Source organism: Aythya fuligula, chromosome 28 (assembly GCF_009819795.1).
Source record: "Aythya fuligula isolate bAytFul2 chromosome 28, bAytFul2.pri, whole genome shotgun sequence".
Lineage (NCBI taxonomy): Eukaryota > Metazoa > Chordata > Aves > Anseriformes > Anatidae > Aythya > Aythya fuligula.
The window spans coordinates 1,849,502-1,862,955 of NC_045586.1; the positions used below are offsets into that span (position 1 = coordinate 1,849,502).

At 63.1% G+C, this 13,454-nt stretch overlaps 1 protein-coding gene across 1 annotated transcript; it reads right to left on the reverse strand.

Annotated features, from left to right (window-relative positions):
* Positions 1-268: 268 nt before the first annotated feature.
* IQGAP3 (IQ motif containing GTPase activating protein 3) lies at positions 269-13,452 on the reverse strand. Its single transcript, XM_032204303.1, has 38 exons — positions 13,311-13,452; positions 11,543-11,630; positions 11,153-11,309; positions 10,647-10,724; positions 10,378-10,454; positions 10,149-10,216; positions 9,859-9,972; positions 9,547-9,725; positions 9,294-9,381; positions 8,917-9,080; positions 8,737-8,824; positions 8,456-8,619; positions 8,183-8,343; positions 7,855-7,979; positions 7,572-7,735; positions 7,365-7,455; positions 7,126-7,293; positions 6,847-6,989; positions 6,601-6,771; positions 6,201-6,284; positions 6,017-6,095; positions 5,477-5,539; positions 5,157-5,365; positions 4,915-5,067; positions 4,654-4,817; positions 4,263-4,487; positions 4,043-4,183; positions 3,603-3,687; positions 3,113-3,345; positions 2,899-3,031; positions 2,258-2,360; positions 1,952-2,075; positions 1,695-1,782; positions 1,251-1,463; positions 988-1,154; positions 743-844; positions 498-606; positions 269-382 (listed from the first exon to the last, which is right to left on the reverse strand). Exons 1-38 carry the CDS (start codon positions 13,450-13,452, stop codon positions 269-271), a joined length of 5,019 nt encoding a protein of 1,672 aa, XP_032060194.1.
* Between the last annotated feature and the right edge of the window lie 2 nt (positions 13,453-13,454).

Genomic DNA, 13,454 nt, shown 5'->3' on the forward strand with positions numbered 1-13,454 from the left:
CCACGACACCGTTCAGCATCCCCCAAACCTAGGTTAATTTTTTTAAAAAAGCTACGCTGCAAAGCCGCAGCAGCTGCAGCCTCTGCTCTTGCAGGGCTCATGCCCGCTCCTGGGGGCACAGAGGTGGGATTTTGGGGTGCCCAAACCCTCCGTTCCCCCAGTTTGAGGCCGTTTGCTATGGGAGCAGAAGCACGCTGCATGCACGCAGAGAAGAGGGGCCCTGGCAGGTTTGCATCGCCCCCAGTGCCCCCTGTCCCCCCCCATCCTGTTACTTCTTGAAGAACTTCTTGTTGAGGAGGAAGATGAGCAGGTTGACGTTGACTTTGGCTTTGTCGAACATCTTCATGACGGCTACGCCCTCGTACTGCAGCTGCAGCAGGTCCTGCAGGAGGGGCGGACATCACCACGGGGGCGAAAACGGGGCAGGGGGAGGCTTCCCCACAGCACAACCGCCCCATTCCTGGGGCAGGACCCCCTCTCAGCCCCCAGCTCCCCACCTGGTAGTGCAGCTGGAACCTCTCCATGTCGATCCCCATGAACTTGGCTTTCACCTGGAACCTCCCGGCCTCCTCGCAGGGCACGATGTCGAAGATGACGTTCTTGAACCTGGAGGGAAGGGAGGCGACCACGGAGAGGGTCACGCATCCACTGCAGCCCCAAAAACACGGCTAAAGCTGCCACCTCCCTCCCTGTGCCCGAGCTCTGTGCTGCCACGGCTCTCCCTGGGGGCAGGGGTACGTACTGGCTGACGGGCAGGTCCTCGATCTCCAGCAGCACGCCCTTCTCCAAGAGCCGTGCTGCCGTGTAGTGCAGCGGCTGCAGCTTCTTGCTCTTCCCGCTGGCCCTGGAAAGAGAAGGGAGCACGCTCTCAGCTCCAACCACGAGGAAAATCCCCTTTGCTCATCACAAAATCCAGCTGGGAACACAAAATCGCACGTATATTTTAATTACTGGAGTTTTTCCTTGAAAAAACATCTGTACGCGCACCTGTTGCTGGCGGCCAGGTTGTCGAGGCAGGTCCTGATGTACTGGTTGTAGTAATCGATTTGCTCCTCGTAAAACAGGGTCTTGGAGTCGAGGCCCTGCAGGGTCTGCCTCAGCTTCAGCAGCTCGCCCTTGCGGTGCTGCCGGTAGCGCCGCTGGTTGCGGATGTCCTGGAGGAAAACGAAGCCTCTGAAGCTGACAGAGCTCACGGGGAGCTCCCATTTCCCCCGAGCGCACCTGAACGGCCGCCCCCAGCCCCAGCCCACCTTGGCCAGCTCGTTAACGAGCCCCTGGTACTGATGAGCAGAATCCATGAGCCCCAGGCTCTCCAGGCGCCGCAGGTTGCGGATGATCTTGCGTTTCTTCTCCTCCACGGAGAGCTGGCTGTTGGCGGCCAGCGAGCGGTTGCGTTTCAGCTTGTCGGGGGTCTGGGCGTCCCGCAGCGCTCGCCTGCGCATCAGGTGCTCGTGGGAGGCTTCCTGGGGACCAGGAGGGGGACGTTTGACAAAAGGGACTGGACTGGGACACCAGCAGATGGAGCAGACCAGCTCCCAGCCTGAGCTTTGGCCCGAGGCTCTCCAAAAAACTGAGCTGGACGCTGCTGGAGCACACGAGCAGGAGCCAAACCATGGAGCAAGGCAGGACAGCACAGTGCTCACAGCCTGCTCACCTCTTCCCCGGGTGATTTTATCATCTCATGCCCATCCTACCTCCAGATCCGATGCTGGTGTCCGCAGGATCTCTGGCAGGGACTCTCCTGGCTGGGACTGGATCACGTCCACCAGCATCTGCTTGGTGCTGGGGACAAGAGAGAGGTTGGGCGCCTGCTCCACACTGCTGCAGCAGCTGCAGGTTATTCAGGTGCCTTCCAAGGGATTTTTTTTCCTCCTCCTTCCCCCAGAGATGCCCAGGATCCCGAACAGGCCGGGCTGTGGGGTCTGTCTGTCCCCAGGGAGCCCGTGCTCACCTCAGCAGCAAGCTCCTGGCGTCGCTCTCCTCACTGTCGGCCTCCAGCAGTGGCTTGCCAGTGAGGGTGAGGGAGATTTCCATCTTGCTGAGCTGGGCGAGCACGGCCTCAGCACTGCTCTCCGCTGGGCTGGGAGCGCTCTCCCCTGGGGGGCACAGAGCAGAGCGGGGTCAGGGAGCAGAGCCAGCATCCCCTGCCCAGTGCAGGGTCATGCCCAGAGCCACCACGGGGAGAAAAAAAAGCACCACAAAGCCAAAAACCAAGAGCACGCATCCCTCCCCTCCGTCCTGTGAGGGAGCTACGCACCGACGAGGGACTGGACGGTGGGAAGCTCATCGAGGTCTTCCAGGAGCTCGTGCAGGGGATCCCCGTGGTGCGGGGCGATGGAGTCCTGGTGCTCGAGCAGGAGCTGGGGGATGCAAGGGAGAAGAGTTGGTGGCAAAGGGGTGAGTGAAGGAGCAGGGCTGAGATCAAAAGCCCCCAGGGAACGATGTGAATGTGGAAGTCCCTTGGCAATCCCATCTTGTGCGCAAAGTTAGGAGGTTCAGGGGAAGACAAACAGCAAAGAATCCACAAAATATGGATTTGTTGCTTAAAAAGAAGTCCAGGAGCTGTGCTTGTGCTGCCATACAGGGGAACGGGGCAAAACAGAACAGAAAAAGCCCAAAGAGCTGGGGACAGCAGAAATGGGACCACTCGCCCTGCCCAGTGGGGTGCAATTCAGCCCCACGGCTGGCAGCAGAGAGGTCACAAGTCTCTGCTGGGAATTATGAAGTTGCACGGGTGGGATCTGGGACACCAATGCCTTGATTTAGCAGCTGGGGACAACAGGGAGACAACAGAAGTCACCAAGGAACCAGGAGCTTGCCTCGGTAAGGCACCACGGGGATCTCCTGAGGCCGTTTTGCACCAAACCGATTCGCTCGCAGGTGGCCTCAGGCCCTCACCTTGTGCGTGTCGATGAGCTCCCCGACGGTGATGTAGATGACCGGCTTGGCCACCGCCACCAGCTCCGAGTACTCGTCCACGTTGAACCTCTCCTCGGGCTCGGGGACGCGGCAGGCGGCGGCGATGAACCTCCTGCAGGACCGGCGGCGGCAGCGCTGAGCCCCAAGGACGCCACCGCCGCCCCTCACACCCCGGTGCCAACCCAAAACCCACCTGAACTTGGCGTGGGTGTCCTCCAGGTAGCGGTTGACCCCGCAGAGGTGGGAGTTTTCCCCCTCGAAGACCTTGCGGGCGGCCGCGTGCTGCAGCACTTTGGCCACGGAGCCCAGGCTGCGGCGCTGCTCGGGGTGCAGCGTGGCCCCCGCCGAGATGTCCACGATGTCGAAGCCGTCGGGGGCCACCACGGCCGGGTTCATGAAGCGATAGTAGAGCAGGTTCCCCACGACCTAGGGCACAGAACAGCAGGAGCTCAGCAGGGAAGGCTGCTTCGTTCTCGCACCGCGGGGTGGGAGCCTCCCGGAGGGGACAGCAGCACGGGGAAGAGCCCACGGTTGGCATTTCCTTGCTGCTCCAGGAAAATGTTCAGACTTAAACACATTTTTTAAGTCCAGGGGGAAATGGAAACCAACACGTGTGTCTGAACGAGATCCTGGCTCTCCCGGGCACACAGGTTCCCACCCCACCAAGCAGCACAGGTCCCCACCTTGTCGATCTCCTCCTCCGAGGCTCTGGGGAACTTCTCAGCCAAGGATGTCCTCAGGATTTTGGCCACGTAGCGCATGCCGTAGCTGGAAAAAGGACAGGGAGAGGTCTGTCAGCACGCATCGCCCCTCAGCTCCTTCTCCCGCCCTGCTGCCAGCCCAAATCTCCCTAAAAGCCTTCATCCTGCGACTCCCTCAAAGCTCAGCTTCTTCCTCGCAGGCACCCAACACCGACAGCAAAGCGCTCAAACTCAGAGGCAAAGAGCAGCAACCCAACAGGGCATTAGAGGAAGAGCAGGAACCGATTATTTTGGGATTTCTCCTTGCTGACAGCTCAATAATAGGACGAGCAGCCCCCCCATGGCCCAAGCTCCCTTTCTAGAGCCTTGCTGAAGCCACCTTCCAGCTGAGAGCCCTGCAGGGCCATGCCTCAGATACATACGGGATTTTATCTACAGAAGAGGTGATGGCAGAGACGAACTTGTCTGTCGTCACAAGCAGGTTACGGATGGAAATATCGAGCCGTCTTTGGACCTCGGGGTGGCTGAGGGCTTGCTCGGGGCTGACCTCGTACGGGAGCTTGCTGCAGGCAGAAGACAAGGTCCCCGTCACCGTCCCGTCCCCCCTGTGGCTGGGCTGAGCTCCTTTCCCCGGCTCCCGACCTTTTCTGCCCGCTCTGCGACTCCATCTGGTTGACCCACGCCTTGTAGATGTCCACGGGGTCGGTGCGGATGCTCAGGGTCTTGTCCTGCAGCACCTCCTGCACCGGGCCGCCCAGGATCTGCCGCAGGGCGTTCTGCCCGCGGGCGTTGCGGTAGAAGCTGACCACCAGCCGGATCACCGTGGCGTTCCCCGTCAAGATGTCGTGGATGTGATCCACCTTGGACCTGGGGGGGGAGGTGGGAAGGAGAGGAGAAACCACCTCAGTTGTCCTCCAGCAAGGGGAGGAGGCAAGGAACCAGCAGCCGGAGGGAACCGCCACGTCCCTGCTGACGTCTCCAGGCTTTTTCCGAGTTTGTCCCCAAATTGGGGCACCCCCCCCCAGCCACCCACCTGATCTCCTCCTGCAGCGCTGCCTTGAAGAGCTGGAGCAGCAGGTAAGCCTCGCGGGGGTTGGAGGCGTAGTTGTAAAGCGTGAAGATCACCGACTCCATGAACTTGGTCGACTTGTTCTGGGGCATCTGGAAGATCAGCCTGGCCAGGTACCCGGGCTGGGTCTGCGGGGATGGACGGGGAGAACCCCAATTAGCCCCAAAAGTGTGGGACCGGGGTCCTCCCATCGTGCTGGGCACGTCTGAGCATCGCCAGCCTCACCTGCAGCAGGTAGAAGAGGTGCTGGTACGCCTCCAGCTTCTGCCGCTTCTCCTTGCTGAGCGCCTTGAGCCCCTTCTGCTTGTCCAGGGACATCATCTCCGAGAGCTGCTCCTTGTTCTTCTTGGTCAGCTTCTTGCAGTGGGAAACCACCTCCTGGAACGAGGACAGGGCGGCCGTGGCAAGCTCTGATTTCAAGCCCAGCCTCCACGGAGAGGCCACGGAGCTGGCGCCGCGCTCCCAACCTGCAGCGTGATCCGGTTCTTGACCAGCAGCCCGATCTTGATGTCCATGAGGTCCAGGTCGCTCTCCAGCTGCTGGCTGGCCCGGATCCTCTTCACCACCTCCTCCCGCAGCCGCAGCACCTCGGCCTCCTCCCAAAAGTCCTGCTGGCTCTGCTCCAGCAGGTGGATGAAGCGCCGGACGATGCTCAGCGGCGGGCTCCTGGCGTGGACTGCGGCCGGGCACGGCCCCGTGAGCGACACGGCCCCCAGCGGAGAGGGGCAGGGCCCCCTCCCCAATTAACCGGGGTTATTTCGGAGAGGGGAGACGAGCAGGCACCTACCTAGCATCCTGTAATCCCCGCGGGCCTTGTTGGCTCTCACAAAAGCCTGGATTTTAATCACGGCTTTAACCTGCCGAGACAAACGAGGGGAGGGGGATGCAGCCCTGCGGCGAGCCGGGCAGTGCCAGGACCGGGGACCCGCTGGTGCCCGTGGTGGGGGCACCCCAAACCCCACAGGGATCTCAGGATGCTATCCTCGGCCTCTTCAGGTGCTGCACAGCAGCAGCCACTGCATTTCACGTGCCCACAGGCAGCAGGCACCTTCCCCTCACCCTTCTCTCCCCTCTGATGGGGATCTCAAAGCCCCTGCTGGCTTTTGAACAAATCGGAGAGATTTTTCTCTCCTCACCCTCCCCAGAGCCCACCAGCCTGGCACGCAGACACACCGGGCACTTTTTCTTTCCCCCAAGCCCTGCACGAGGATGCGGCAGCTTCTCTCTCCTCTCCAGCCACCCCACAAACACTGGGGGTTTGGCCACACGTTCGGGGGCCCCCAGGACCTCACCGCGGCGGTGGGCAGCGCTCTCAGCCCCCAGCCACCACTCACGTTCCTCCTGAAGTAGCGCAGCCTCTCCTGGTACCTTTTCCGAGCCTGCCACATCCTCACGCCCGCCTGGATCTGAGAGAGACATCGATTCAGTGCCCTTTTTTACCAGGCAGGGAGGGAAATGCTGGCAGGTAGGGATGTGGAAGTGGGAGCAGAGGGGAAAGAAGGGCGGCTGACCTTGACCGCAGCATCCGCGTGGGCTCGCAGGTAGCGCAGGCGCTCCAGGTAAGCTCTGCGCTGCTTCTGCCCCCTCCACCAAGCCTGGAGAGAGAAGAGAACTGCTACCGACCCGCACGAGGCCACTGCGACATCCAGCTGGTGCCCTGGAGAGCGCATGAGACAACGCAACCACAACACCCAGCACGGAAGAGACGAAACCAGAGCCCTGAGTGGCTGCGGGGAGAAAAACGAGCCCTGCGCTCCCCTTGTCAGCGCTTCACAGCCCCTGAGTTGAGCCTCGGCTGCTGAACGCACGCAGCAGCAGGCACCCGGTGCTCCACACACCACGAGCTCACAGCTCCGGGCACCCCAAACCCCAAGGAAAACACAGCAATGGGATGGATCCTGCCTGCCTCACCTGGATGCGGAGGGCGGCCGGCTGCTCCTCCCGCAGGACGCGCCAGCGCGCCGCGAGCTGCTGGCGGACGAGGAAGCCTCGCAGCCGAGCCTGCAGCCTCACCACGAAGGGGATGTGGGACGCCCACAGGCGCTCACGGTCGTGCGCTGAGGTCACTCGGGTGACGACCGACTGCGGGGACACAAGGCACCGGGTCACAACCCGATGGCACCGCCAGCACCCGCCCGTCCCCGTGGCCCCCCGGACCTGGATCTCCTCCCGGCTCAGGTGCGTGGTGCAGAGCTCGCCGTCGCGTGGCCTTTCCCAGCTGCCCTCGAAGGTCTGCAGGCTCAGGAAGTACTCGGCACCATCCTGCAGCCTGTGCTGCACCCAGCGGGGCTTCGCGTTCCCTGTGCACCAATGGAGAGCTGCTGGGGGACCCCTCCTGGGGCAGGGAAGCACCCCAGGACCCCATTCACTTGGGGACAGGGAAGCACCCCAAGACCCCATCCCCCTCAGGAGGGTTTTGGCTCCCCCAGGCTTTACCTGCTTGCCTCTTGGTGGCCGCCAGCGCCGCCAGCTGCTCCTGGTACGCCGCGGCACATGCGTCCACCACGCCACGCAGCGCCACGTCGGGGTTGCGCAGCACCCGCAGCGTCTGCGCCGCCTTCCCTTCCTTGATGGCCTGGTTGATGGCGGCGGTGCCCAGAGCCACTGCGGGAGCAGAGGGGGGGCTGAGAGGGTTCCCTTCCCACCCAGCAGCTCCCCACTCCCACGGCACTCACTGCGCCTCGCTGCCACCCCGTCCTCGTTGGCCCCGCAGACCCCGCTCTGGATCTCCTCCCACCAGAGGACAGCTCTGTCGTCCTTGGTGGCCTGCGGGGTGGAGAGACGGGGGTTTAACAAGCTGGGGAGCCCCCACCCAAGTGGTTTTTACGCCACGTCGCCCTCCTGGTGCCTCCTCCGCGGTGCCCTGAGGCTCCCAACCCCACCTGGGCTTTCAGCACCCGTGCCCGGGTGAGGACGTGGTGGTAGCGCCGAGCGGCGGCCGCGGTGACACCGGGCAGGGCGGCCGCGGGCAGCAGCAACGCCGCCAGCGTCTTCTGGGGGTCCGCCTGCAGCAGAGCCTCGTTGATCAGCCGGACGGCGAGGACTCCTGCAAGGAGGGGAGGGCACACGGCTCAGCCCCCCAGCACCACACAGGGTTTTTTGGCGTCTCTCCCCACGCCAGATCTCTTGGGGATTTGCTCAGGCACGCGCCACGCGGGCACTCACTGTCGTTCTTGTCCTGCACCGCTGAATTGGTGGCGTTCACGCAGTCCTGAACGTCGTTCCAGGTCAGGAATTCCGCTCCTGCTTCCCTAAATTGGCCTTTCAGCTGCAGTAAGTCGTCGAAATACCTGCAGGAGGGACACGGGGCGATGGCTTAGAGCGTTTTAAGCGAGGAGGACTTCTGCCAGAAGCAGCTGCCTCGTTTCCCTGGTGGGATAAAGGAGGCACAGAGTGAGGCAGCTGGTGGAACAAGCCCCAGCACCGCCAGGATCCCTGGCTGTCCCCTCCCAGGGGATCTCCCCAGACCATCACTCCACCGCCACCTCCTTACCTCTGCGCATTTCCATCCTCCACGTCCGACAGCCCCAGGGCAGGGCTGACCAGGCTGCTCCAGAGCCCGTCGGGGTCCCCGGCATCCAGGGCTCGGTTCACCAACGCCACGGCCGACAGCATCTCCACGGCCACAAACAGCTCCTCCTGCACCAGCTCGCCCTGCGCAGGGCAAGCGGAGATGTTGAGCCCCTGCACAACCCCACCGCTCCCTTTCACCCCATCCCAGAGCCCCCAAAATCGTGTGGGAAGTGCTGGGAAGAGGAGCCCTCACCCTTGGGTGCTGGCGCTGCAGCAGGGCCAGCTGGTGCTGGTACAGGGGGGCAGCGAGGGGGTGCACGGCAGGCAGCTGCGCCGCCGGCTCCATCAGCGCCTCCAGCGTTTTGTCCGGCGCCCCGCGGCGGATGGCGGCGTTGATTCGGCTCACGGCCTGCAGCACTGCGGGGGACACCAGGGGACACACCAGGGGCTGCAGGACGTGGCCGTGCCCCCATTTTCTCCCCGCGGAGCTCGGCCGGGGAGGAATTGATCGCGCCGTGCGCCGCGGCCACTCACTGGCTCGCTCCTCCTCGCCCTTCTCGTTCGCCGCCGCGATGCCCGCGGCCACCTCCTCCTGCTCCAGCAGCTCCACGTAGCCCAGCTCCTGCAAAAAAAGGAAGTGGGGGGAATCTAAAAGTGCCCCAGGTCCTGCTTGGCCCTGGGAACCCACAGCTATGGGGTGCCAGCCCCTCCTACCAGGGCCTTTTGCTGCCGGTCCGCGCCGAGCTGCTCCAGGTAGCAGTCGAGGTTGTCCCGGCGGAGGTGGCGCAGGGCCAGGACGGGGTCCTGCAGGGCACGGTACAGCGCCAGCGCGTCCTGTCTCTCCAGGGCATCGTCCACGTCCTCCAGAGCTCCTTGCACTAGGAGAGAGGCCGGGTTGCACCTCCAGGATCTAAGCAAGCTGCGGCTGAGACCACCAGCCTGCCCAAATCCCACTGATTTCTCCTCGGGAACGTGCACCCTGCCAGCTGTGAGCACCCAGCTCCTATCTGGGCGCCCACCACCCCACCCAGGCTCTCCTGGAGCACCGGGACAGCACCCTGGGGCCCCCCCAGCAGGAACACCGCGCTCACCGTTCGCCTTGTTGATGTTCCCCTGTATCTCAGCCTGCGTCAGGCAGCGGTCGTAGATATCCTCGCCGTCCGGAATCGCCCGCAGGTGCTGCAGACAGGGTGCCCCCCGTGAGCTTTCCACCCTGCTGAGCTCTGGGCCCATTTCCCAACCCCCAACCCCAAAAGAGAAACCCTTCCCTGTCACTTTTTACCCCAAAAAATTCCAACGGGGTGGGCTCCCACCCCCCTCGCAGGTTTTTGGTGCCGTCCTCACCCTGTTCCTGGCGTTGCTGCCCTTCTCCCTCTTGGCCCGGTGCAGCACCTCCTGGTAGGCGCCCGCCAGCACCGGGCGCAGGTCGAGCAGCATGGCATTGGGGTTGAGGAGCGCCTCCATCGTCTGCGCCGCCACCCCCTGCTCCACCGCCTCGTTGATGGCCAGCACGGCGGCGTGGACTGGGGACAAGGTGGGATGGAGAAGCGTGAGGCCGTGGCGTCTCTTACGGCACCAGGTTTGGGTTTTTTTGCACCAACTGGTGGATTTGGCAGCAGGGCGACGCGCGGCACCGCTCCCCCGGGACCCCCTCACCTGCTGCTTCGTCCACCGAGAGCTCGTCGGCCAAAATGCCCCCGATTTTGCTGAAGGCAGGCAGCTGCAGGCCGTACTTGTCCAGCTCCCGCTGCATGTTGTTGATCTCCTCCTCTGGAGCAGGGCAGAGGGGTCACCGCCCGGCCCCACAGCACAGCAGAGCCCCCCCAGTGAGCCTGAGGGGCGCAGCAAACCCCCAGCAGCACCGAGCAGCTTTGGGAAAGCTCCCGAAACCTCTTTATTCCCTCTCCCCATCCCACAGAGGGACCTGAGAGCCTCATGAAGTTCACCTGTGAAGTTCACCTTCCCATACAAGTCCTGGATCTGCGGAGCCAGCCCCAGTTTGAAGAGGTACAAGCTGGAAGAAGAAGCAGACCCACGCCGTGAGCCCTCGGCCTCGCTTCTCCCTCCCTGCCCCAGATCCTTCGGGTACCAGGCTGGGAAAAAGGGAGCGCGGCAGCCCCGGTGCCACCACGATGAGCCCCGTTTTAGGGCGAAACGCTGCAGTTTTGGACCCACCTGAGCGCGTGGATGCAGTAGACCACCCGCGGCATGTTCTTCTTGTCGTAGATGTCGGTGGTCTCCGGGTGGAAGAGCTGCCAGCGTGGCAAGGTGGCCGTGAGTGCCACCAAATGCCACCACCAAACCCCTCCAAAAAGCAGCCGACGGCGCCGGCAGCGAGCCAAACCCCGAAGAAAACGGTCCCAAAGGTGGGTGGGAGAGAGACGAAGCCCCCCCCACAAGTAGTGGGGGTTTTTGGAGGGGGGGCAGCACCGGGGACACCTTACCGAGGGCAGGCCCACGCGGCTCATGGCATCGCGCCAGTGGTTGATGTTGTCCGTGTGCCGAAAGTGGAGGCCGCTCGCCTGGAGGGGGGGTGAAAAAAAAATCAAGCCAGGATGAAGCTTCTGGGACCCCCCCAATCTCCCCCAAACCCCAAAACCCCAAAGTTAGGGGCAAAAAAAGGGCAAAATCCACCCCTGGGACAAGGCGCTTGGAGCCCCCGCTTCACCAAAACACCCCAAAGCCGCTGCCATCAGCCCCTTCCCCCAATTTTCGGATCACCCCCCCCCCCCGAGGAAGCCCCGCAGCCACCAAAGCCAGGAGAAAACCCACCCCCGCCAGCTACCGGAGCAACAAATTTGCTTTTTGCTGATTTTTCTTCATTTTACGCTGTGTGAGAAGCCCTTTTCTGCATGCAAACTTTGCCCAGATGCCTCAAAACCTGTGGATTTTTTTTTTGGGGGGGGGGAGGCCCTGAGGAATGTCCCCCCCCAACGTGCCACGGACTTGCCTTGTACCGCGTCTGGTCGCGGTCATAAATCTTCTTGGCAGGGACCACGTCGGGGGCGAAGCAGTGGCCCAGCTTGGCCAGCAGGACCCCGTTGCGCAGGCTCTCCTCCAGCTCCGTGGGGGGGGGCAGCTCCTCGCCCAGGCAGGCCTCCATCCAGCTGGGGGGGGGGAAAATTGGGAGGGTGGGGGGTCACGGACCCCAAAAACACCACCCCAAAAGGGAAGGGTGCGCCCAAAGGGGACTCATCCCCCTCCCTCTGTGCTTACGGGGCCGCCCCGTAACAGGGGAAGGGGGATGCCCACCCCATGGGGCTTCTTCCTGTTCAACCACCCCCCCCAAAAAAAATAAATTTGGGGTCTGTTTTGAAGCGGGGGGGGGGTCCAGCCTCACCGCTTGGCTTCCTCCAGGCGGCACAGGTACTGGTAGGCCACGTTCTGCCGCCGCCGCTCGTCCATCTCGTCCGCCGTGAGGCGCTCATCTGGGGGGGCACAGGGACCCCCGTCACCCCCCCAGGCTCGGGGGGGGTTTTGGGGTGCCCATAGCCCCCCCTCGGAGGAGGGTTGTCGAAGGAAAGCTGGGATTTCGGTACTTTTTGGGGTGGGGAGGGAGGATTCCAGCTCCCCCCTTTCCTAAATGAGTGTGGGGGGGTCCCACAGCTGGGAGGGGTTTGGGGAGGGGGGGGCTGGAAATAGCGAGGGGACCCCAAAAGTGCTGGGGGGCAACAGCAGCACGCCCCAGCCCCAAAAACACACCCCCACCACGCCCAGACCCAAACGTCAAATACATACACAGCCCCAAAAACACACCCCTGGTCCCAAAAACAACCCCAAACAGCCCCAAAACGCCCTCCTGATCCCAAAAACAACCCCAAATAGCCCCAAAAACACCCTCTTGGGCCCCAAAACATCCCCCTGACCCCAAAAGCACCCCCAAACAGCCCCAAAAAATCCCCCAAAACACCCCCCTGACCCCCAAAACACCCCCAAACAGCCCCCAAAATACTCCTCTGACCCCAAAAACACCCCGTCCGTGCCCCCAAAATCAACCCCCTAGCCCCAAAACCACACCCCCTGCCCCCAAATAACCCCCCCAGCCCCAATAACACCCCCCCGGCTCCAAAATCAACCCCTTCAGCCCCCAATAACCCCCCTCCCAGACACAACCAACCGCCCCCCGACCCCAAAACCCCGACCCCAAATCCCCCCCACCCTCACTCCGGAGCGGCTCCGGTCCCGCTCCCTCCATGGTGCAGCCGCGGCCCCGCCCGCGATTCGAATCTCCCGCCTGCGGGGCGGTCACGTGGGGGGGGGGGGGTTCGCGCGGGGGCTGACGGGACTTGTAGTTCCCGGCGCGGGGCTGAGGCCTCTTCTGCCACCCAGCCCAAGTGGCCGGTGGTTGTGTCACCCGTCACGAGTGGCCGCTATTGTCACCCGTCAGGGGTGGCTGGTTGTGTCACCCAGCACAAGTGGTGATGCCATCTGTCATATGTGTCCAGTTGTGCCCCCTGTCACAAGTAGATGGCTCTGTCACCCATCACAAGTGTCCGGTTGTATCGCCTGTCACGGGTGGCCAGTTGTGCCACCAGGCAGCCGGTTGTGCCCCCTGTCACAAGCAAACGATTGTGTCACCCCTCACAAGTGTCCCGTCGTGCCACCCGTCACAGATGGCCACTTGTGTCACCCGTCACAAGCAGCCAGCTGTGCCACCTGTTATGGCCACTATTGTCACCCATCACAGGTTGTGTCACCCACCACAAGCAGTTGGTTGTGTCACCCATCACAACTGGCCACTATTGTCACCCATCACAAGCGGATGGTTTATGCTATCTTTTGTAGGTGTCCAGTTGTGCCCCCTGTCACAAGTAGATGGCTCTGTCACCCGCCACAAGTGTCCAGTTGTGTCGCCTGTCACAGGTGGCCGGTTGTGCCACCAGGCGGCCAGTTGTGCCCCCTGTCACAAGCAGACGATGGTGTCACCCACCACAGACGGCCACTTGTGTCACCCGTCACTAGCAGCCAGTTGTGCCACCCGTTATGGCCACTTGTGCCACCCATCACAGGTTGCGCCACCCACCACAAGCAGCCGCTTGTGTCACCCGTCACCAGCAGCCGCTTGTGCCACCCGCCACAGCCGCCACGCGCCCACAGGCCCCCGTTACCATGGCACTGCACGGCCCGATGGTGGCGGAGCTGAAACCGGAGCCTGCGGGGCCATCGCCGCTCCTGCTGCTCCCCGGACACCCGAGAGCCACCGGCGGCCGTCACCAGCGGGCTGCGAGGCCAGGAGGCACTCGGGGACATTT